Source organism: Mirounga angustirostris, unplaced genomic scaffold (genome assembly GCF_029215605.1).
Source record: "Mirounga angustirostris isolate CCGP_5_RB_7025 unplaced genomic scaffold, mMirAng1.0.hap1 SCAF_12, whole genome shotgun sequence".
Classification (NCBI taxonomy): domain Eukaryota; kingdom Metazoa; phylum Chordata; class Mammalia; order Carnivora; family Phocidae; genus Mirounga; species Mirounga angustirostris.
The window spans coordinates 108918557-108940516 of record NW_026991720.1 but is presented as its reverse complement, the minus strand read 5'-3'; the positions used below and the strand labels follow the sequence as shown (position 1 = coordinate 108940516).

General features: G+C 58.9%; 1 protein-coding gene across 1 annotated transcript; it reads left to right on the top strand.

Annotated features, from left to right (window-relative positions):
* Positions 1-1538: 1538 nt before the first annotated feature.
* LOC135362174 (uncharacterized) lies at positions 1539-8997 on the top strand. Its single transcript, XM_064575596.1, has 6 exons — positions 1539-1614; positions 1700-1940; positions 2045-2271; positions 3391-3482; positions 7343-7524; positions 8920-8997. Exons 1-6 carry the CDS (start codon positions 1539-1541, stop codon positions 8972-8974), a joined length of 873 nt encoding a protein of 290 aa, XP_064431666.1. The 3' UTR covers positions 8975-8997.
* The last annotated feature ends 12963 nt before the right edge of the window (positions 8998-21960 follow it).

The following is a 21960-nucleotide window of genomic DNA, read 5'->3' as shown; positions in this document are numbered from 1 at the left end:
GTGCAGGTGCCTGGGAGGAGGTGGGTGAGGGTGGGGTGCTCCCTCACTTCCATCACTCCCTTGCACAAGGTGCTCATGCAAGCACGCCTGTGGTCCAGCTCAACCCCCCAGAGCCTGGTCAGAGAGATGCCCACAAAAATGCCATGCCAAATGCATCTCAGTGGGGGTCTAGGCGCTGGGATGGGATCTGAGGCTACTTTCTAGCTTGTTCAGAATAACACATCAGAGAAAGACAAACCTGTCTCATCAGCTATTAGTAGGTTTCTGTTTCTCTTCCTAATGCTTCTACTGCAAGGCTGGCATGCTGGCCTGCAGGGAGATGGGAGTTGAACACCAAGGGACAAGCCACCCTCATGCCAGGACTGGGCCAAGGCTGACCTGCTTCCTCAAGGCACCAAAGTGGACATGAGTGTAGAGGGTTCCTCTTCCCCAGACTGGCTCATACTAGGGAACAGAAATGTGCTCAAGTGTGCAATCTCGCACTCATCGGCCCCTCTTCCTCCCCACATCTTCCATCCCTCAACCAGACTGCGTCTAGCCCACCTTCCTGCCCCACAGCATGGCTCAGATATTGTTTGTCCTGGAGTCAGAGAGCCTGGATTTAAAACAGCTGTATGACATCAGGAGAGTTACTTGACCTCTCTGTGTCTCACCCTCCTCATCTATAAAATGAGAATAAGGAGGAAAACTCATATTGAGACGATCAAGTGAACTAAGGCATGTAAAGTGCAGAGTAGTAAGGCGGCGGTAGTTGACAGCATCCTTTTCGTGTTGTTCACAGAACATGAAACCTCCCCAACACATTTGCAGAGGCCACACACCACAAACCCACAGCCTCACACCCTGCAGATGCAGAGGAGACCACCCACGCCCGACACTGATGCCCACCACCCACCGCCGCTGTGAAAACACTCCTACCCAGAACCGCCAGGCCAGCGGGCCGCTCCTAATCACAGGTCCCTCCTGCGCCAGGAGCCCACTCTCGGTCCTGGGCCCGCCCCCTCCCCAAGTGTAGTCCGGGACTCCCAGCTGCGCCCCAGGACTCCCTCAACGATGGCGCGGTCGGTGCGCGCAGCTTCTCGCTAGCGTACGCTCCTTCGCACACCCTCGCGCGCTTGGAAATAGGGCAGGGGCGCAGCCCTGTCCCACCGGCCCCGCCGCCAGCCGTGTGAGCCCAGTCGGCCGTCACGCACCCCCTGCTGGAGCCCGCCGAGCCTGGGCCGTTTAAATGGGCCAAGTTGAGGCGGCGGCGGCGGCGGCGGCGGCGGGAGTCTCCCAAGTCCCTGCGGGGCGGGCGCGCGGCCGGGGCGGCGGGGCGGCGAGGCGGGGCTGGGGCCTGGGACCCCCGGGCGGGGCGGGGCGCAGGGCCGGAGACTTCTGGACTCCACTGCCTGGCTGGGCCCTGCGGGCGGACCAGCGAGCGGGGCCGCCCCAGGGGGCGCGGGCGCAGGTGGCCCAGGGCCCTGTGGAGCCCTGGGGCCCCGGGGCTGCGGCGCTCGGCAGGTCGATAGGGGATCGAGAGGAGCTCCCGCAGCACCATGTCTCGGGCAGCCAAGGCCCCGGCAGCCGGCCGAGAAGCGGCCCGTGGTGGCCCGGCGGGCGGCGCGGCCGCAGGTGCCGGGGCGCAGTAGCGGGTAGGGCGCGCGCGCGGCCGGGAGACTCCCGGGCCCCCCGCCCTCGAGACCCAACGCCAGCCCAGGCCCGAGCAAGTGGCGCCGGGGGCGGAGAGCCAGGCTACAAGGCCACCGGCCCGTCACGCCAGCGGTCAAGAAGGAGCTCCCAGGCCGCGAAGACCTGGCCCTGGCTCTGGCCACCTTCCATCCGACCCGGGCCGCACTGCCACTGCCGTCGCTCCCAGGCTACCCGACACCGCTGCCGGCCGCGGCCGCCCTGCCCCCGGCCGCCTCGCTACCCGCCGCGACCGCTGGCTACGAGGCGCTGTGGGCTCCACCACTCCGCTCCCCGCGCGCCTACCTGAGCCTGCACGAGGTCGCCCCGCACCTCCACCTGCCCCGGGGCCCTCTGGCCCTCGAACGCGTCTCAGCCACTGCGGCCGCGGCCCCGATTTCCAGCCGCTGCTGGACAACGGCGAGCCGGGCATCGAGGTGGAGCGCGGCGCCCACCGCGCGCTGCTCTCCGTGCGCAAACTCTGCCGAGGCAGCAAGGGTCCGTCCATCCGCCACCGCGGCGAGTGGCTCACACCCAACGAGTTCCAGTTCGTCAGCGGCGGAGAGACGGCCAAGGACTGGAAGCGCAGCATCCGCCACAAAGGTGCGGCCGCGGCGGGGGCGCAGGCCGCTACGGTCCCTCCCCTCTGCTCCCCGAGGACCCCTGGGTCCGGACCCCCTCATTCTGCCACCTGGGAGACTCCATCTCCGCCCGGAGAGGGCGCTGCGACTCTGGGGCTGCCGCGGGGACACTCCCCCCCCCTCACCGCCCCCAGCACGGTCGCCTTGGTGGACCCGAGCAGAGCGCCCTCGGCCTCCACCGCCACCTCAGCTTGAGCCGCGGTGCTCTGGGCTCCCGGCTGCACACGAGCCGGCCCCTCCTCCCACTCGGAAGGTCTTTGCGGGATTCCTGGGCTGTGTGGCCCAGGGGAAGTTTAGGGGACCTCGGGAGACGGCGGGAGGCCGGCTGGGCGGGACCCAACTTCCCTCCTGGGTCGGGGAGCCACCAGGTTCCAGCGGGAGTCCACGGGCGGCCGGGGTGCGGGTGCGAGTTGTTGGAAGGCAAGGGAAGGTGGAGGGGTGTCGTGGGCAGGTGGGGGCCGCGGGGGCGCGCGCGGAGCTGGCACGGCGGCGGGGCTGGGAGCAGCCTGCTCAGAGCATTCAGGAGTCTGGCTCCGAGGGCGCGTTGCGAGGGCGCCAGAGCAGGCAAACGGGGGAAGCGCAGCGAGCGACAGGGGCGGGGGTGGGGGATCCTTAGAAAGTTGGGGACCCCGTCGCGCTGGGCTTTGAGGCTCGCGGCTCTGCTGTGGCCGCCCTCCTCCCGCTGAGGGCTCAGACACAGCCCTGGTCCCGGCGGCGCCGCTCACCGGCGCGCAGGCTCGACCTTCGTGAACCCTGTTCCCAGTTCCCCCGGACCGGCTTGGAGAGAGGGTGGAGAGCGGGAGGAGGGACGCAGGGGGCGGGGAGGAGGCCGCCCTTGGTCAGGGGCCGGCGCTTGCCGGGATCGTGAGTTTCTGAGCTCCGCAGAACCCCGCGGCGTCCGCGAGGGTGTGGGGGGCGGCAGGGCCAGGGAGCGGGTTCGGAAGTTGGATGTTCCTGCACGTGCCAGGAGGGGGAACCGGCCTTGCAGCTTACTGCGCCCCGAAAGCGCGCCCGTGCGCGCCGGCTCTACCTGTGCCCCAGCCCTGCTCTCTCACCGGTCCTGCCTCGGCTCTCCTCACAGGAAAAAGTCTGAAGACGCTTATGTCCAAGGGGATTCTGCAGGTGCACCCTCCGATCTGCGACTGTCCGGGCTGTCGAATATCCTCCCCGGTGGTGAGATGGGGGAGAAAAGTTGGGGCTTTGGGTCTTCCTTCTCCCCTGTGGAGCTTGTGCCTGTTCTCTAGGATCCAGAGTCCTAACCTCAACCCTGCCAGTGTGCAGGAGTGAGCCCCCGCAGGGGCAAATAGGGGAGACTTCGCTTTGGGTGGGAATCCTGGGGCAGCCCTCCGCTCTTTGCATGCAGGACCTGACCATTCCCTATCTTGGAGCTGCTTCTTCTCAGGTCTTGGGGACAGCCTAGGCTGTAAAGGTCTCCTCCCTGGACAGTGCCATCCACCTGGGGCCTGGGACCTTGCCCTGTCACAGGTCTGGGGTGGGGGTGGGGGTGTCACTGTGTCAGCTGGCCTGGCTTGGGAGAGGGGCTGGTCCTAAGGTAACACTTGTTCTGGGATGTGACACTGTTGGCTGGCCTGGATGTACATTCTGGGGTGGTCACATCTTGGAGGTGAGTAACATGTGTCTCTGGGATGCCAAAAGCTAGAACCCTGCTGGGCAAGGCCCTGGATGTCCAGGAGAGTCTGAGGATAGAACCCAGTTGGGGGCAGAATCTGAGCAGTGTGGGCCTTTGGTGTCAAGATCTGGAGGTGGAGGCTGATGTGGGACCCCCAACCCAGTGTAGACATGTATGACGCCCTCTTTGGCCTAGGGGAGCAGCAGAGATTGGGGTGCTGGGCCTGCCCCTGAAGCACTGTCTTCCACATCCTATGTCCTCCAGGCAGCCATAGTTGGAGGACTGATCTGAAGAAGACATTGCATCCTGAGAGGAACCAATTTTGAGCTGCTCGGGGAGAGCCGGTTAGGGCCCTGGCTGCTGGTGGTGGTTGGGATTGTGCTGTTATTGCTGGCGTCTGCAGCCCCCCACACAGGAAGGGGTGAGAGAGGACCCAGGACACCACCTTCAGCTTCTTTACTTTGGACTGGAAGTAGGAAGGAGGAAGGGATGTTTTGGTTTCCTCATGGACCCTGGAGGCGGGTAACCTGAGCAGGCAGGGAAGCCACAAACACACCTGTGAATACAGACACCAGATCAGACACACAAGTTGGACAGGGGGACGGGGATACAGCCATGCCTCTCCTGTGTGCCTACCCCACACACCTGTCTGCCATGAGCTCGTGGTCAGAGTATGTGCGCACAGGCAGCCCACCTCTTACCTGCTACTACGGTACCTGCCTGGGGCAAGAAGCTGAGCTCCCGCTCCACTTAACACACCTTTTCAAGCAGCTGGTACTGGAGAAGAGTCTTCTGGGCACCCTCAAGGCTAGCCTGGGGTATCCGTTCGGGTTGGAGGGTCCCAGCCTGTCTTAACCCACCCTTCCAGAGGTCTCTCACACGAGTGTGGGGTTCAGGTGGCCTGAGCCCAGTATCAATTTCCCCGGGACATTGCTTGGATTGGAGAGGGGTGGGGAGGTCTGGCAGGGATGAGGCCACGACCTCGAACTGCCTACCTGTCTGGGGCTCCCGGGTCCCTGTCCTGCATGAGGGATGCCTCAGACCTGGGCCTGCCTCTCCTGAACCTGGTCCCTCCCAGGCCCATCCCTGTACCCTTCCCTTAGGAAGGAGCTACACAGACCCCCTTGTCTTTCCAGCCCCGCTTTCGCCACATAGAGATGGTCTTCCTCCATCCCCCACAGCCAGGCCCGAAGGTACATACACACCTCACAGCCACAGATACCCCAGGGGCACAATGTGGGTGTGCATATTTGGTGCAGGGATCATGCAGACATGCAAGATGGCTTTCCTGTTCCCCTCCTTGTGTTCTGAGGCGCCAATCGTTGACTAGCAACAGAGGTTTGTCACAGAGTTTTCAAATCTGCGCTGCTGAGCAGGGGTGAGTGGCTGAGGTCTTGGGTGTGCGTAGGAGGAAAGTATGCTCCCTGTCCTTGGTCGGGGTCAGGGCTGCCCATCCTGGTCCCTCTTCCCCAGCTCCCCTCCCACAGGAGCACCTCCAAGAGCCACCGCAGGCCAGCATAGCTGGTCTGGCCTCATCCCAAGTGGCGGTATTACTGCCCTCATTTTCCTCTCCTCCTCGCCCTACAGATGAGAAGCAGAGGGCAATGCATTTCCTTTTCTTCTTAAGAGAATAGTTCAATTAAAGCAGAAAGACAGGAGAGGAGGTCCTGGTGCTTGGGCCACAGGCTAGAGAAGGGCAGACCGGAGTGGGACTTCCCAGCCCTGCACACTTCAGACAGGCCAGCGGTTGTTGAAAACACTGCCCTTGGCGCCCAATAGCTGGACCAGACAGGCCCTCGCACCTGCGGCTCAACCACTCTCTGCTCTTGCTGTTAGAGCACAGGGCCAAGGCCAGGGTCTCAGAAGGGGCCACAAAGCAGGCCATTTCATCTCTCAGGCCTACCCTCAGACTCCCACCCGGCCCCAGTGCTGTCCAGGGTCTCTCACTGAGTATGTTGCAGAGAGGAATACGGAGGGTGTCCCAAGTGGATTCATAAGGGCAAGTATGGGGGAGACTGTGGCTCGCGGTGGGGGGCCTGGAGAGGGGGGCAACTGTGGTCCCCAGACCAAGCGAGGGGAGAAGACTAGGGCCCCCTGACCCTGTTGGGGCCACTGACCAAATCTGGAGCTGGGGTGGGCTGGGTCTGAAGGGAAGGTCCCTTATTCTGGAGGGCAGGACGATGGTGGCTGCTTAGCAGTCCTTCAGGTCCAGGATGACACGGGTCCAGGGTGAGGCGAGACCCTCCTCCACACTTTCCTCCTCAAGCTCGTGGGTATGATGGCATTGTCCTTGCAACAGGAAAGAGGATGTCCGAGGGTCCCCAGGTGACTGAAGAGATGAGAGAGAATTAGATAATCCCAAGGTCCCTGCCACCCCCCTGAAACAGCAACCCCTTATTAAATAAGAAAAGGGTTCCTGCCCACCCGAAAATAATCAGTAACTTTTCTTCTTCCACTGGGGCAGCAGGACCTAAGGACACTGTAGGGAGCCTTGGTGTATAGTGACCTTGTATAGTGTGCTCTGAGCACGGACAAGCTCGGTGTGGAGTACCCTCCATGTCTGTGCACAGGACATGCCTTCCTGCTCTGATCTCCCAGCACACAGCACACACATGAGCTCCACATCCTCACAACATGGGTGTAGGGAGGGGAGAAGGAGGTGTTGTGGAAGAAATGGAATCTCTGTTTCTGACCCAGAGGGCAGGCTCACTAGGGGCCCATGGGACAAAGGGTCTAGGTTGGTAAGGGCTCCCCATCAAGTGACCTGTGAACCCCGGGCCTGCAGTTTGCAAGGGGTCAGCAGGATCAGGCCCCCGACTCAGGCTCCAAACAACCCTGAACTGGACCCTGCATGGCACTAGCAGAATAGAAGACAGGACTTGGCAGTGGCTGGGGGTTCATGCAGGAGCTTGTGGGACGGTCCAGCAGACACAAGCACACAGAGGTAGCTGCACGTTGAACACGTGGCAGAATGCAGACATGCTGTGTTGTGCACACGTGGTCCCTGGGGCTCCCTGGGGCCGAGAAAGCTGGGGTCTGCCTCCGGGTGGGCACCCCCACACTCCGGCTAGAGTGCAGAGTCTGGACAAGGCAGTGTCACGAGGAGCCTGGCCAGGGCCTACAGCCCTTCACTGCACCCCGCTCCCCGGTAGCAGACCCGGGCCTCATCTTTCTGCTCTTGTCTTCAGCTCCAGCCACTGGGACCCATGTGGACCCTCGGGCCTGTCCTGTGGGCTAGAAGCCCTGCAGCGGGGCCAGTGATGGTGCCTATTTGATCTTAGCAGCTGCTCTGAGGGCTTCCGTCACCTGCACCCTGCCTGAGGCTTGGGCCTGGAGTGCACAGCTCCCAGGACCCTGAGCGTCCTGGCTCAGCCTAACCTTCCTCTCTTCCCTCCCTACCCAGAACCGGGGGCGGCTGGCAGACAAGAGGACAGTTGCCCTGCCCACTGCACGGGTCCTAAAGAAGGAGCTGACCCCCAGCTTCTCGTCCAGTGATGGTGACAGCGATGGGAGTGGCCCAGCCTGTGGGCGGCAACCAGGCTTGAAACAGGGGGACACCCCACATGTCCCTCTCATGAGGAGAAGGTACTTTTACTGGGGGCCAGGCTCGGGGGAGGCACCCGGGCTCTGGTCGGGACATCAAGACTGGTGTCTCCAGGTAGCTGAAGGCCAGGCCAGGGCGAGGACCCTTTGCCCTGGGGACAGGGCCCAGGTTGAGCTTGTCATGTCTTGGTATCTGCCGAAGCTGAAACAGCCCGAACCCCTGACGCCACAAGACCATAGTGAGAACGTACCCTGCCCCCACTTGGAGGGAGGGGGTCGACGAGGTTCCATGTGGGGAAGGAAGGAGGCTCTAGGAAGGGCCAGGGGCTCTCGGAGGAGGGCAGTCAGGGAGACCCAGGAAGGGAGGGCCTGATACCACCACAGCCAGGCGGAGAGAAAGGAGCTGAGCAGCCCCCTTCCCGGAGCTGTCCCTGAAACTCTCAGGCTCATTCTCCTTGGCAGGAGGCAGCTTTCCTGGCTACCCACTGTCCCTTCCAGGCTTGGGGCCACTCTTCCTGACTTCCCACCATCTCCTCTCCTGGCAGAGACACCTCCCACTGTCCACTCACCTCTTCATGCCTCCATCTATCTGTCGTCGGTCCATTCATTTGTCTGTCCATCCAGCACATGCTACTCACCCCCAGAGTTTCTAGGCCTTTTCTCTTCCCACCTAGTCTTTCAACGTGTTCCAACATCTCCTGCCCTAAAATAACCCTCCCAAACCCCCAACACCCCCACTTCCCAGCCCTCCTACCCACGCTTGCTAAGGTGACACACCCACACAGGCTTCCAACCACCATCCCTCAGCCTGAGGGTCTTTCTGGGAACACTGCTATGAGTGAGGGGACAGGCAGAGGGCAGAGCTGTTTCCTTACTTGACCTCTCATTTTGGCATCCCTCCTACCTACAAGTGCGGTGGTCGCTTTCAGGAGGCAGACTGGTAGCAGCTGGGACCCAGGAAGCTGCACCCACCTGGGCTGACTCTGGACCATAGGTGCTGGCAGCGGCCATGGGGCTTGCTCCCTGACCTGTTCCAGCCTGGCTGGAGCAGCTCTAGCAACTAGGAATTTGGTTCAGTTGCATGGCTGATCGCAGAAGAGGCTGCAGCTCCCCTCCCCACCCCCGCCCTCAGCACAATGTGGCAGCTCTCCTGGGTTCGCTGCAACAAGAAGGACAGGTGTGGCAGCCTCATTTCTGTCCTTCCCAATTCCTTTGTCTGGTGAGACCAGGAGTCGGCTCCTGCCCCACGGTCCTATCCTGGTGGCAGCCACTGGCTGGTTGAGCTGGTACCAGATAGCACTGGAGACAAATCCGAGCCAACCCAGTTCCCTTGGGGCCAGCGCTCTGGGGAAGATGAGGGCTATGCCATACACACACCCTGCTGTTCAGGTACCAGATCCTGGAGGCCACTTTGACCCTCCGCTTCTTTCCTTGCAGAGTCCACACCCACTGGGACGTGAACATCTCCTTCCGAGAGACGTCCTGCAGGTAGGGTCTGGGCTTATCCCCACACATCGTGCGTGGGCAGGATGGAGCCTTGTTGCTCCATTTCCCGTGGGTCTGCTTCTCAATCTTTCCAGCCTCCCTCCCTTCCTCCCCTCCCTAGTCTGTGGTCTGTCGGTCGGTTTGTGCCCAGGCCCTAACAACAGCACAGGTGGGTTCTGGGCCGCCTAACCCTCCCACATGGGACTGACCATTTGACTCAGTCTGCCCAAAGATGAGGCCATGACCTCCCCCTCCCACCCTCCCAAAGACCCACCCGGAGATGAGGATGGTGATGTGTGGCTGGGGTCTCATAGGATGCAGAGGCGTTCACTAGGGAAAGAGGATGTCTGCAAAGATGTGGAAGAGCAAGGGAAGGGGATGTGGGGCTGTGGGGGGCTGGCAGGTCTGGTCCAACTGAATGCTAAAGGACTTTGGATGCTGAGCCTGTAGGACACGGTGCTCCAGGCAGGGAGGAGCCACCCGAAGTTCTTGGGCAGAGGGGTGATAGAGTGTGTGTTTTGATGGGGTCCTTCTGGAGGCCCTGCCCAGGAGGTTGGAGGTTTGCTCCAGTCTGCAGTGGTTCAGGCTGTGGAAGCATGATGGAAGGCAGGGGGGCGGCGAACCCAAGACATAGCAAGGAGATAAAAATGAGGGGACCTGATGAGGAAGTTGGGAGGGCACTGGGGAGACCCAAGTTCTAGATTCCAGATGAGCAAAGGATGGTCAGTCTGTGGATGGAGCCCAGGCTGTGGCTTCTGGTTAGTGGGGTCAAGTCCTACCACAGGGCTTCCAGGGAGGGTACAGGAAGGGCCCAGCCTAGGAGACAGTAGGCACCCAGCACAGGCCCAGCTTCCTCAGCCAAAGCTGAGGGGCCAGCCCCCAAGGTGGGAGCCTGTCCTCCCCACTCCCAGCCTGGTTCTGTGCCATATGTATTATTATTTACGTCTCTGAAAATATCTGGGTCCTAGAGCCGAATTACAGTGAAAACATCTTTAAACTTATTTCTACCTCATTTTGAAGTTGCCTGCTCAACTGATCATTTTTATGAACCGTTATGAACATTGATGACATTTTATGAGCCTTTTGCTTGGGAAGCTACAGGATGAATTTGTCAGTGAAGCTTATAGCGAACACAAGGGAGGATCCTCCACTCCTGGAATGACTCCTCCTGCCTCTGGTAGCCCTTTCCTCACCCACCCCTGGCCTTGTAAAGTGAGAGAAGGTCCCAGGTGTCCAGACTGAGGGTGCCCCCGGTAAGGGGCCAAGTCCAAGTGCATGTGGGCTCCTTCAGTCCTGCACAGGCACTAGGGGTGTCTGGGACGATTTTCTGGATTTTACCAGAGAGGAGACTGCGGTTTTGGGGCAGGGGTGTAGCGTGCCGAGAGGACTTACAGGCTATCTGCCCCCACCTGCTGATGCGGCACCTCGGCTTCGGGCCAAGGAGGGCTGCAGGCAGCCTGGCTTGTCTCTTCCTGGCTCCTTTTGACGCTGTCCCTCTGTCCTTCATCTCTAGTCTCCTGTCTGTTCTTTAGCCTTTGTCCATTCATCTCTCTGCTATTCCCATCCTTTCTGTCTCTGCGTCCATCCATTCAGTAGCGCCTGTCTGTTCATCTGTCATCAACTCTCACTTTGTTTGTCCCTCTCTCCCCACCCATTGGCCTTCACCTGTCTGTCCATCCATCTGTCCATGGGTTCCATCCATTGGCCCACTTGCCTGCTTGGAGCTCCGAACCAATTTGGATATTCTGTTGCACTTCGGGACACGGACAGGAATAGTTTTGCAGTTTCTGTGTTGTGAATTGTCCCTCCTTTATCCACAGATCAGCCCCACCGTGAACCTCAGTGGGCCCTGCCGCTGGGGGCGAGCCAGAGGCAGTGGGCGGTCCGTGCTGACAGCCTGAGGAAGCTGGTGGAGCCGGGCCAGGCCCTCTCCTGTGGCCCCTCTCCCGGAGCACCTCCCAGAGGAACGCCTCCCCAGCCCTTCCCACACCTGCTGCTCACCAAGGTGAGCAGGGCCCCCCGTCCCGCCCGAAGGCTCCCCCTCACCTGCGGGCTGTGTGTCTCGGGCCTGGCACGTCCCCTCTCCGAACCTCAGGTGTCTCCTGGGGACCCTGCCTGCCACGAGGCCAGGCCCCACACACGGGGTGCCGTCGGGCCTGTTGAGACCGCTCCCCGACCCTGTGGCCGGCCCACGGGGAGGGTGGCCTGGGGCTGAGGCGGTTCCTCTCCACCGTGAAAGAGCTCTCTGCCCCAAGCCTTGGTGTCCTGTGTCCCGCGCAAAGCCGCATTCCTGGCTGTGAGGAGGTTTCAGATTCCATCTGGGGCTCCCATCCTGGGTGGAGCCAGAGCAGGGATCCCTGGGGGCTGGCAGAGGGGCCCCAGAGCCACTCAGACATCTGAAAGGTGCTGGCTGGGCTTCATCGACTCCACACATGGACAGGAAGCCCCTTCTAGACATTCTCCATAATTCAGGGAACAGGGCAGACAAATGTCCCTGCCCCGCGGGCCTCTTTCTAGGTGGGGGTCCGCCGCTAAGCCTAGACGACAAAGCAGAGATGGGCACACGACGTTCCGCGGGACGCCCTGCCGGCCTCCTCTACATATGGATCCCTCTGCTCTCATTGTCCGAAGGATGACGGGCCCTAGGACGAAGAAGAGCCCTTGTCTCCGAGGTGGTGAGGGAATGCGGGGGACCGGTCAGGTGCGGAGCCATGGGTCTCGTGCACATCTGCCGCAGGGCTGGGTCATGGTCCAGGAGCTGTGGGCAGGTCGTCTGTGCACACCTGGCCATGACACACCTGGCTGGCCCTCTCGGTGGGGAGGCCTGCGTGCCTGGTGCACCTGTCCCCCACCTACCCCTGGAGGAGCAGCCACGTTCAAGCCTTTCCATGTCCGACCGTCAGGGACAGTTGGGAACCTGGGTCAAGAGAGGCAGGGACTGGCCCAGGACAACTGAGGGGTGCAGAGTCCAAGGAGCTGCTCTCCAGTCCTAGGCCAGTCCCAACCCTCCCATGAGGTTTGCTTTGGGGCTGAGAGCCCCTCAGATCCTCGGGAAGAGCTACCCACCCCGTCCCATGTGGAGACATGACCTTGGCATCCCCAGGCACGTAGAGGAACGTGCACCTGCAAACCCACCCCCCCACACCCCCCCCCACACACACACCACTCTGACTGCCCAGCTGGGGGTCAGAAGGGGAGGAAACCCTGGGAGCGAGGTTGGTGACAGGGGGGAAAGAAGAAACAGGTTGCAGACAGCTGGGCCATGGGGCAGGGCATCAGGACTCCTGGCAAGGACCCAGATCCATAGCATGGGGAGGGGAGACAGGCCAGGCTGAGGGTCAAGGGTCCCCAAGGGGCCCAGGGGGGTTGCCAGGGCACTGGGAGAGGACAGGGTCTGGGTTCCGGTGTCCATCACCAGCCTGGGCACTTGGAAGCAGGAAGAGATACCCACCCCCAAGTCCAGAGGAGTTCCAGCCAAAGGCCTCAGCTTACTCTTCTGTCACTTGGGCTGTAGAGATGCAGTGTCCCTAGGGTCCCACAGGCTTGTGGGAGAGCCTGTTGGCCTTGGATCTCCATCCCCGACCCCCTGTGCTCCCAGTCCTGGGAAAATGCTTTGTACTCCCTCGAGGTCCTTCGGAGCAGGGGACAGACTGGGGGCTTGGGGGGCTGAGGACCTGGGTACGCAGAACGTGGCAGAGCACTGACCACTAGTCTGGGGACCAAGGCCAAGACCCTCCTTGTTGCAGCCTCCGGGTCTCCATTTGGAAGAGGTTCCAGATTCACTGCTCTGGTCCGGGTGACAAGGCCTTAGGAAGGAACGGAGCACCGGGACAGAAGAGGGAAACACGGACAAGGGAGGCTTCTGAGGTTTCTCACATCACCCCTGGAGTCCACAGATCCTGCTCCTGTGAGAGACACAGAGACCGAGACAGAAACAGAGAAGGAGACAGAGAATGAACACACGACAGAGGGAACCAGAAGAAGTCACAGACGTTCCTCCATCAGCTTGGAAATGACATCCCAGCATTTGGCCCCATTCTCTTCCTGAGAGCGCGGTCACACAGGCCATCCACCCCGGAGGGGAGGGGATTCCACAGGGATGTGTGAGCAGGATGCGGGAATGCCCGGGAACCACTGTGGGGACTGCCCAGCACAGGGGCGCAGACGAGGCCCCGGGGCCTGAGCCTAAACCTAATGGGAGCCCCTGGAAGTGTGTGTCACCAGTGGACAAGGTCGGAATCCGTTCATTGCAACCTTCCCACAGGGGCTGGGAACAGGCAAGAAGGGGGTGGCTTTGCCCAGAGGCCAGAGCAGACCCAGGCCCCTCTGAGCTGTGCTCCATGTCCCGCCCAGCCCCTGGCTCCTCCTTGCATTGGCAAGTGTGCCCCAGCCTCCTGTGATAGCAGGTCCGGAATGTATGTAGAGGTCCTACCCCTGATGGCGTCCATAGGAGTAGAAGCCAGAACACCCCACTGTGCAGATGGGGAGCCTGGGGAGGCCCTGAGAGGCACAGGGTCTGTCCAGGGTCACAGCCCTGGGCATGCACAGGAGCCCAGTCTGAAGCCAGCTCTGTGTCCTCACAGCGGGGACACCGGCTGCACCCAGGCCTTGGGAATGCTGTGGGGGGGCTGTGAGGGAGTCACTGGATGAATTGGGCATGGGGGGAGGGGGAGCATTGAGCAGATGGGGGAGGGGGCCCTCGGGGGTGGGGGTCTTGTGTGAGGAAGAAGTTGGGTAAGGGGACCCCAGGCAGTGGTGACCTCACTTCCCTGACAACAGAGTCCAACAGAATTTGGAACCCAGGTAACAAGGCACCCACATTCCAGAGACAGCCCCCTGCCCAGCTCATTTCGTTGGACATCATCCAACCATGAACATGTGGGCTTGTTGCCTCCCTAAGTCTGGATGCTGCAGGCTGAAGAAAGCCCGCCCTGCAAATGCTGGCCCCCGCTGGGGATGTCCAATCAGGGCTCCCCACCGCCTCTGGCCATTTGGCCAGAAGGACAGAAAGGTGACACCAGGAGGCCCAGAGCCTGCCACCTAGCCCCACACGCTCTGATCTGACCTGTGCAGCCCCAGGCCCCCTTCCGTGTGTGTGTGTCTGTGCGTGTCTGTGTGTGAGTGTGCGTGTGCGTGTGTGTGTGTGTAAAGAGGGGTCATGCGGGGTGGGGCCACCCTGAGCAGGAGCAGGCTGATGAGGGGTCAGATTCCCAGTGGGCAGGCCATGTTCAAGGTCAAGGCTGGCCGTGTGGGATGGGGTGTGCGGGCGCTGCCCCTTCTACCCAGGGTTTATCCCGATAGCCCTGCAGGGATGGGTCACTGCATCCCGGGTGCAGGGCTGTGCACTCACAGGTCTGTGTCTGATCTGGGAGCAGCAGGGGGACTGGGCAGGAGGACAGTGAGGATGGCCGGGCAGGGCTGTGATGCCTCCAGCCGGCTACCCGTCCCTGTCTTTGCAGAAGGCCACGGATGACCTCCCGAGGCGGCTGGCGGACAGGCCCTCCTCCCTGACGGAGGGGTTGACCCCACAGGCATCCCCAAAAACAAGTGCTGGGGATTGCCGGGCAAGACCTCCAACACCCCCCAGACCACTGTCCCAGGTGCTTGGTCACCGGACAGTGGTCCAGGAGCCGGAGCCCACGGAGACCGAGCCCGAGGGTGAGAAGGCTGGGGCTGGGTGTTTGTGGTGTGTGGGGATGGGTCGGTGCTGGCCCCACAGGGACGAGGCCCCAGAGGCTGGTGTGGGGCCTGGAGCAACGACTGGGCTCAGAGCGCCCAGCGGGTGGACTGCGGTCGGGGAGACGCCCCGGGGAGGGCTCCTTCCTGGCTGCGGCTTCTCTGGGAGGCCCTGGGCTGGGTTCTGTCTCTGCAAAGGCCCACGGAGAGCGGGCACGGGGTGAGCTTTTCTCCTCTCACAGCTGCCCCACCACCTGAGGAGCTAGAGCTGGCTCCAACTCCATCGGCAGCTCTGGACGGAGTGGTGGTGCCTGTAGCGACCTCAGGAGGAGACCAGGAGCCGGCAGGTGACCCGGCACCCACCCACGGACAGCCTGACGTGGACCAGGAAGAACTGGCACCTGCCCCTGACCCAGGTCCTGCCCTGGATCCTGCACCTGCCACTGCTCCAACCCAGCTCCTGATCCTCCTCCTACCCCTTCCCCTGCCCCTGCCAGAGCCACTGCCCCTTCCCCTGCCTGAGCTCCGGTTCCTGCTCCTTCTCCTGCTCCTCTCCCTGCCCCTGCCAGACTCTGCTGCCCCTTCCCCTGACCCTTCCTGAGCTCCTGTTCTTGTCCCTGACCCTCCTCCTGCTCATAACCCTACCCCTGCCAGACCTGCTGCCCCTTCCCCTGCCCCTGCCTGAGCTCCTGTTCCTGCTCCTTTTCCTGCTCCTGCTTCTGCCCCTTTCCCTGCCAGACCCGCTGTGCCTTCCCCTGCCCCTTCCTGGGCTCCTGTTCTTGTCCCTGCCCCTACTCCTGCCCCTTCCCCTGCCAGACCTGCTGCCCCTTCTCCTGCCCCTGCCTGAGCTCCTGTTCCTGCTCCTTCTTCTGCCGCTGCCCCTGCCCCTGCGCCTGCCGGAGCTCCTGTTCCTGCTCCTTACCCAGGTCCTGCCCTGGATCCTGCACCTGCCATGACTGCTGATCCTGTCCCTCCCCTTGCCCCTGCCCCTAGCCCTGCTCTTACAACTGGCCCTGCCCCTGGCCCTGCTCTTACACCTGGCCCTGCCCCTGGCCCTGCCCCTATCCCAACCCCTGCCCCTACTCCTGCTCCCGCAGGGCTCCCAGAGCCACATCCAGAGCCCACAGCCCTGCGGGGAGAGCTCCTTGTACAATTGCCCTTAGTTCCATCGCCGGACCCCGACGGCCCGCCAGATTGTTTCATCCCCTCCCCCTATATTCTTTCTCTCTGGTTCATATTGTTCTGGTTCATATTGTTCATTTTCATGTTATGTATATTGTTTATTATTTGTTTTAAATAAAATTACTTGTTTTCAACTGAACATGTGATGAGCATAAGTACGTTCCCAACGCTGTGCCACCACACCCCAGAACATTGCTGCGGAATATCTCGTGTCCCAAAGGAGTCCCCGAACCAGAAGCCCCCCTGCCCATTTCTCCCCCAGCCCAGACCCTGGAGACCCCTAAGCTGCTTTCTCTCCCTGTTCCTTTCCCTGTTCTGGATGTTTCTGTAAGTGGAATCACGCAATAGGTGCCTTTGTGTCTGCCCACCTATTTTCAAAGGGGACTTGTTTTCGTCTGTGTTTATTTGTCATAAAATTTCCCTTATTCGATATTAAAATGCCTGATGGATTACAGATCAGATGTAATCAGAGAGGCCGCTTTAGGAATTATGGGCACAATCTTGGGGCCGAGACCCCTGTTCCTGCTGGGACACCACAGCCTGACCCCAGACAGGACAGGGCTGGCTCCTCCTGTGGCCCACACAGAAACCAGGAAAATGCAGAAGCTGGAAGACACACCACAAAGGACAAAAGCATTGCTCACAACCCAAGGCCAGAGAAAGGTTTCCTATGCCTCTTGTCCAAACAACACACCAAGTCACTGGGTTCCACAAGGACAGACACCAAACGCATGCAAGTCCAAGGGGGGAGGACAGGCACGTGCAGAGTCAGAGATGAGGGAGCTCCTGGGGAAGGACTCTGGCAAAGGAAACCCTAAGGAGGCAGCACTGGTCACCCTCAGACTGGCAGGTGTCTGGTCTGGGGAGAACGTGAGGAAGCGGAGATCCCCTGCAGGTACCCTGGAGAGAAGGGTGACAGGCACCCCTGTCTGGGAGAACAGTGAGCAGCACCCATCCCAGGCCACAGGTGCACCTGGCATGCTTGGCCTCTGACCAACCCCCGGAAACTCTGGCTCGGTTTTTCACAGATCTGCTCTCAGGAGTGTTTATCACAGCAGTGGTGGAGAGAGCAGGGAATGGAACAACGCTAATGCCCGAGGAGATGGATGGGATCCACAGTCCCAGTCCTCATGATAGAATGTCCTGTAGCCACTGTCACATTGTCATTCGGGGCACAGGATCTGGGAAGCCCCTCCTGAGACCCCCCCTGCCACCCTGTTCCTGGGAACATTCAGAATTGGAGGAGGAGGAGGTGGAGAGGATCCAGGATGACAGAGGGCCAAGGAGAAGGAAGGTCAGCACTGGGAGGACCTGAGCCACCATCCAGGGCCGGGGCTGTGGTGCCCTCGGACCTCACCCCAAATAAGGGCTCCTGATGGATGGACCCAACTTCTGTGGTTTCCCTCCCTCCTTCACTCCCTCTCTCTCCCTCCCTTTCTCCCATCCTCCCTCCCTCTCACTCCCTCCCTCCTTCCCCCCTTCCTCCCTCATTCAGCAGAGGACCGGGGGTCCCTGCTGTGTACTGAGCACTGGGGCTTCATCAGTGAGCACCCCCCAACCCACATGGTCACGTCCACTGTGGGAGGTGACAGGGGTCAGTCCTCACGGCTAGGAGTGGTGATGAGCACCAAGAATCTGCTCCTGAAAACAGAGGCCAATGCTTGGCACTTCCTCTAGAAAAATCGAGTCCTGAAAAGTGATGAAGAGTGAGTATATCCTAGACTTCCTGCAGTGTGAGTTCTAATGGCAGGTACGCACTGATTCTTAGAACCACAAAGTAAATTACCCAGTGTCGACTGGGTGGTTGTGACTAACTTTTCTGACCCAATGACGGCATTTCAGCCAACATCTCCAGGGCCTCCGAGTTTCCCCAAGGGTCTCTGCGATCCTCTGATCCTTCCATTGACCTCCTTGGGAAGCTCTGTCTTGTCGTGTTCCTTGTCTCCTGCCCCTTCTGGGACCCTTCTCTGGCCTCCCCTCCAGGGCCACCCCCACCAGGACTTCCTGTGCCCCGTGGCCTGGCGCCCGCATCCCATGGGGGTCCTGTGAGCCCGGTGCATTGTGCAAAGCCTGTGCGCTCCCTCTGGGGTCACATGGCATCTCCCTTGCAGCTGCCTGCATCTTCCTGCACTGGGTCTCCTCCAAGCATTCTGTGAGACCAACCTGTGTCCGTGTCACGGGCACGGAAGCGAGAGTCCAGAAGGTCCAGATGACCTGCTCCCAGTCCCAACGTGTGGAGCCTGGGCCAAGGATGGTCAGCGAGCAGAGGAGGACTTAAGCCTAGGAAGCCTGAGGGAGGACATGGCACAGTGAGCCTGCAGGAGGAGAGTGAACACCGTGGGGACCTGGCGCTCAGGCCTACTGGGAGACCACATCCCACCCTCACTGGCTCTGTCCCCAGGGCTGGAGGTCGTCCAGCTATCCACCCTCCCAGCCTGTAGGCTGCCAGTGGCTGCCAGGAGAGGAGGCACCTGGTGCAGGAGAGAGCCTTCAGACAGAGAGGAGGGGACAGGTGCTCCCCCAGCAGCTGGAGAAACTCGGGGTATCCACCCTCCCAGGCTGCAGGCTGGCAGTGGCTGGCAGGAGAAGAGGCACCTAGTGCAGGAGAGAGCCCTCAGGCAGAGAGGAGGGGGCAGGTGCTCCCCCAGCAGCAGGTGCACTGGGTCGGGCTGAGGGGGCATCATTGGACAGCAGTGCCTGCAGCTGGGGTCTCCACACAGACCCTCTCCTTAGGCTCAGCACAAGCTTCTCTGGATGGCCTTTGTCCCCCAAATACAAAGTCTGGTCCAGGGCCCCCCCACCAAGTCCTGACTCCCAATCCTTTGTACTCAGCTCAAGTGACAAGAAATGGCCAATAGTTTAGGTGGTGTTGGTTGCACAGGGAAATTTGCTTTTCTGGCCCATGCTGTAACGTTGCTGCCATATTAAAGATCTCAGGGCTCTGAATCAAAAACAGTAGGATGCCGGGGACCCCAGCTGGCTTTCTGGAAACCTACCTCTTTGCCTTGCAGCCTTCCCATCCCACCAGCTCTGCTCAGAATCCCTCCAAGCCACAGACCCACAGTCTTGGGGCCCAGACAATGTGCCTTCAGAAAGTGATCCTGGTGGGGCAGTAGGACACACTGCAGATTCCAGCAAATCCCCCTCCCAGAAACTGAGGGTACCGCTGGATGAGCTGTCTGAAAACAGCCAGGTCAGGGTTCCAGGAAGACACCAGAGGCACAGGAGTCACTGAGGGGCATCTGAAGGTCAGGTACGGGCAGTCACAGCTTCCAGGCCCTTCTTCCCTAAAGCTCCTCATTCCTCAGCCTTTCTTCCAGTGATTCTGTTCGGTTTCTATCTGCCCCAACTGTTATCCATTGCCTAGGCAGCAGAGACTCACATATGCCTTTAAATGTTTTGGACAATGGATGTCCACTTCAGTACATAGCCACTTCACTACTGGGAGAGTTGGTAGAAAGCAAAAAGTCACAGAGGACTCCAAGGGTCTGGACTTGGTGTTTCCCTCTCCTGAGATGGGGACACCTTTGGGATGAGCAGGTGGCCACCTGGTGGGGGGTGGGCAGGGACCTGACGTGGACAGATGGGGTAGGTGAGGCCCGAGGTCCCCGGGGTATGTGCCTGGCATCTGGACTGAATAGGTCTTCAAAGCTGCAGATTGGCTGGGATCATCTTCAGGCGGAGGAGGAAGGTGAGGGGAGCAGAAGGGACTGAGGAGGCTTGGCTTAGACAGGAGAGGGCTGAGACACTCCTTTGGGGGGAAAGTGGGTCAGGTCCAGGCTCACAGGGACAGACCTTGAGGCCATTGGGCTATGTGAAATAGGCCAGTCCCTAAAGGACCAATACGGGAGGACCCCATTTGTGAGGGACAGAGAGCACTCCGATTCATAGAGGTGGAAGGAGCTGCTGGGTGCCGGGGCTGGGGAGGGGAAATGGGGGGTTAGTGTCTCCTGGGTAGAGGTTCAGTTTGGGAGGATGACAAAGTTGTGGCAGTGGATGGAGGCGGCAGGTGCAGAAGAGTGAATATACTTATTGCCACTGAATTGTACCCTGAAACGTGCTTAATGGTATCAGTTGTATGTCTATTACACAATAGGAGAGTAGTGAGTCAGGAGGACGGGTCCATCGAAAGTCCCAGGAAGGCCCAAGAGCAGGGATCCTGTATCTTAGTTCTCGCTCTCATGCTCTGCGCCTTGTTGGGTGCCTGAGCTCACAGTGGCATCACTAAGTGCTTGCTAAGACACAGTGCAGGCAGATGGTCCAGAGAGAGTGCACAAACCATGTGTGGGCACTGAGGAATCGCAGCGGCACATGCATCCAGACTGAGTGAGTGCCCACATTTCACAAACACCAGCATAAAGAGCCATTTAAAACGAAGGCAGACGCCACTCTGGAAAACACTAGGGAGGTTCCTCAAAAAGTTGAAAAAAGAGCTACCTTATGACCGAGCAATTGCACTACTGGGTATTTACCCCAAAGATACAAATGTAGGGATCCGAAGGAGCACGTGCACCCCAATGTTTATAGCAGCAATGTCCACAATAGCCAAACTATGGAAAGAGTCTAAATGTCCATCAACAGATGAATGGATAAAGAAAATGTGGTGTGTGTATATATATATACAGAGAATATTATGCACCTATCAAAAAAAATGAAATCTTGCCATTTGCAACGACGTGGATGGAACTACAGTGTGTTATGTTAAACAAAATAAGTCACTCAGAGAAAGACAATTATCCTATGATCTCAGTGATATGAGGAATTTGAGGAACAAGACAGAAGATCATAGGCGAAGGGAGGGAAAAATGAAACAAGACGAAACCAGAGAGAGAGACAAACCATAAGAGACTTTTTTTTTATTCTTATGTTAATCCCCATACATTACATCATTAGTTTTAGATGAAGTGTTCCATGATTCATTGTTTGTGCATAACACCCAGTGCTCCATGCAGAACGTGCCCTCCTCAATACCCACCACCAGGCTAACCCATCCTCCCACCCCCCTCCCCTCTAGAATCCTCAGTTTGTTTTTCAAAGTCCATCGTCTCTCATGGTTCATCTACCCCTCCGATTTCCCCTGCTTCATTCTTCCCTTCCTGCTACCTTCTTCTTCTTCTTTTTTTTTCTTAACATATATTGCATTATTTGTTTCAGAGGTAGAGATCTGAGATTCAACAGTCTTGCACAATTCACAGCGCTTACCAGAGCACATACCATAAGAGACTCTTAATCTCAGGAAACAAACTGAGGGTTGCTGGAGTGGAGGGGGTTGGGAGGCGTGGGGTGACTGGGTGATGGACACTGGGGAGGGTATGTGCTATGGTGAGCACTGCGAATTGTATAAGACCGATGAATCAAAGACCTGTACCCCTGAAACAAATAATATATTATACATTAATTTAAAATTCACTAAAATAATAAAAATAAAACAAAAGCAGGTGACCTCAAGCTGTATTACAAAGCTGTGATCATCAAGACAGTATGGTACTGGCACAAAACAGACACACAGATCAATGGAACAGAATAGAGACCCCAGAAATGGACCCTCAACTCTATGGTCAACTAATCTTCCACAAAGCAGGAAAGAATACCCAATGGAAAAAAGACAGTCTCTTCAATAAATAGTGCTGGGAAAATTAGACAGCCACATGCAGAAGAATGAAACTGGACCATTCTCTCACACCATATACAAAGGTAAACTCAAATTGGATGAAAGACCTCAATGTGACACAGGAATCCATCAAAATCCTAGAAGAGAACACAGGCAGCAACCTCTTCGACCTCAGCCACAGCAACTTCTTGCTAGACACGTCTCCAAAGGCAAGGGTAACAAAAGCAAAAATGAACCTTTGGGACTTCATCAAGATAAAAAGCTTCTGCACAGCAAAGGAAACAGTCAACAAAACTAAGAGGCAAGCCATGGAATGGGAGAAGATATTTGCAAATGACATTACAGATAAAGGGCTGACATCCAAGATCTATAAAGAACTTCTCAAACTCAACACCCAAAAAACAAATAATCCACTCAAGAAATGGGCAGAACACATGAACAGACACTTCTCCAAAGACATACAAATGGCTAACAGACACATGAAAAAATGCTCCACATCACTAGCCATCAGGGAAAAAGAAATT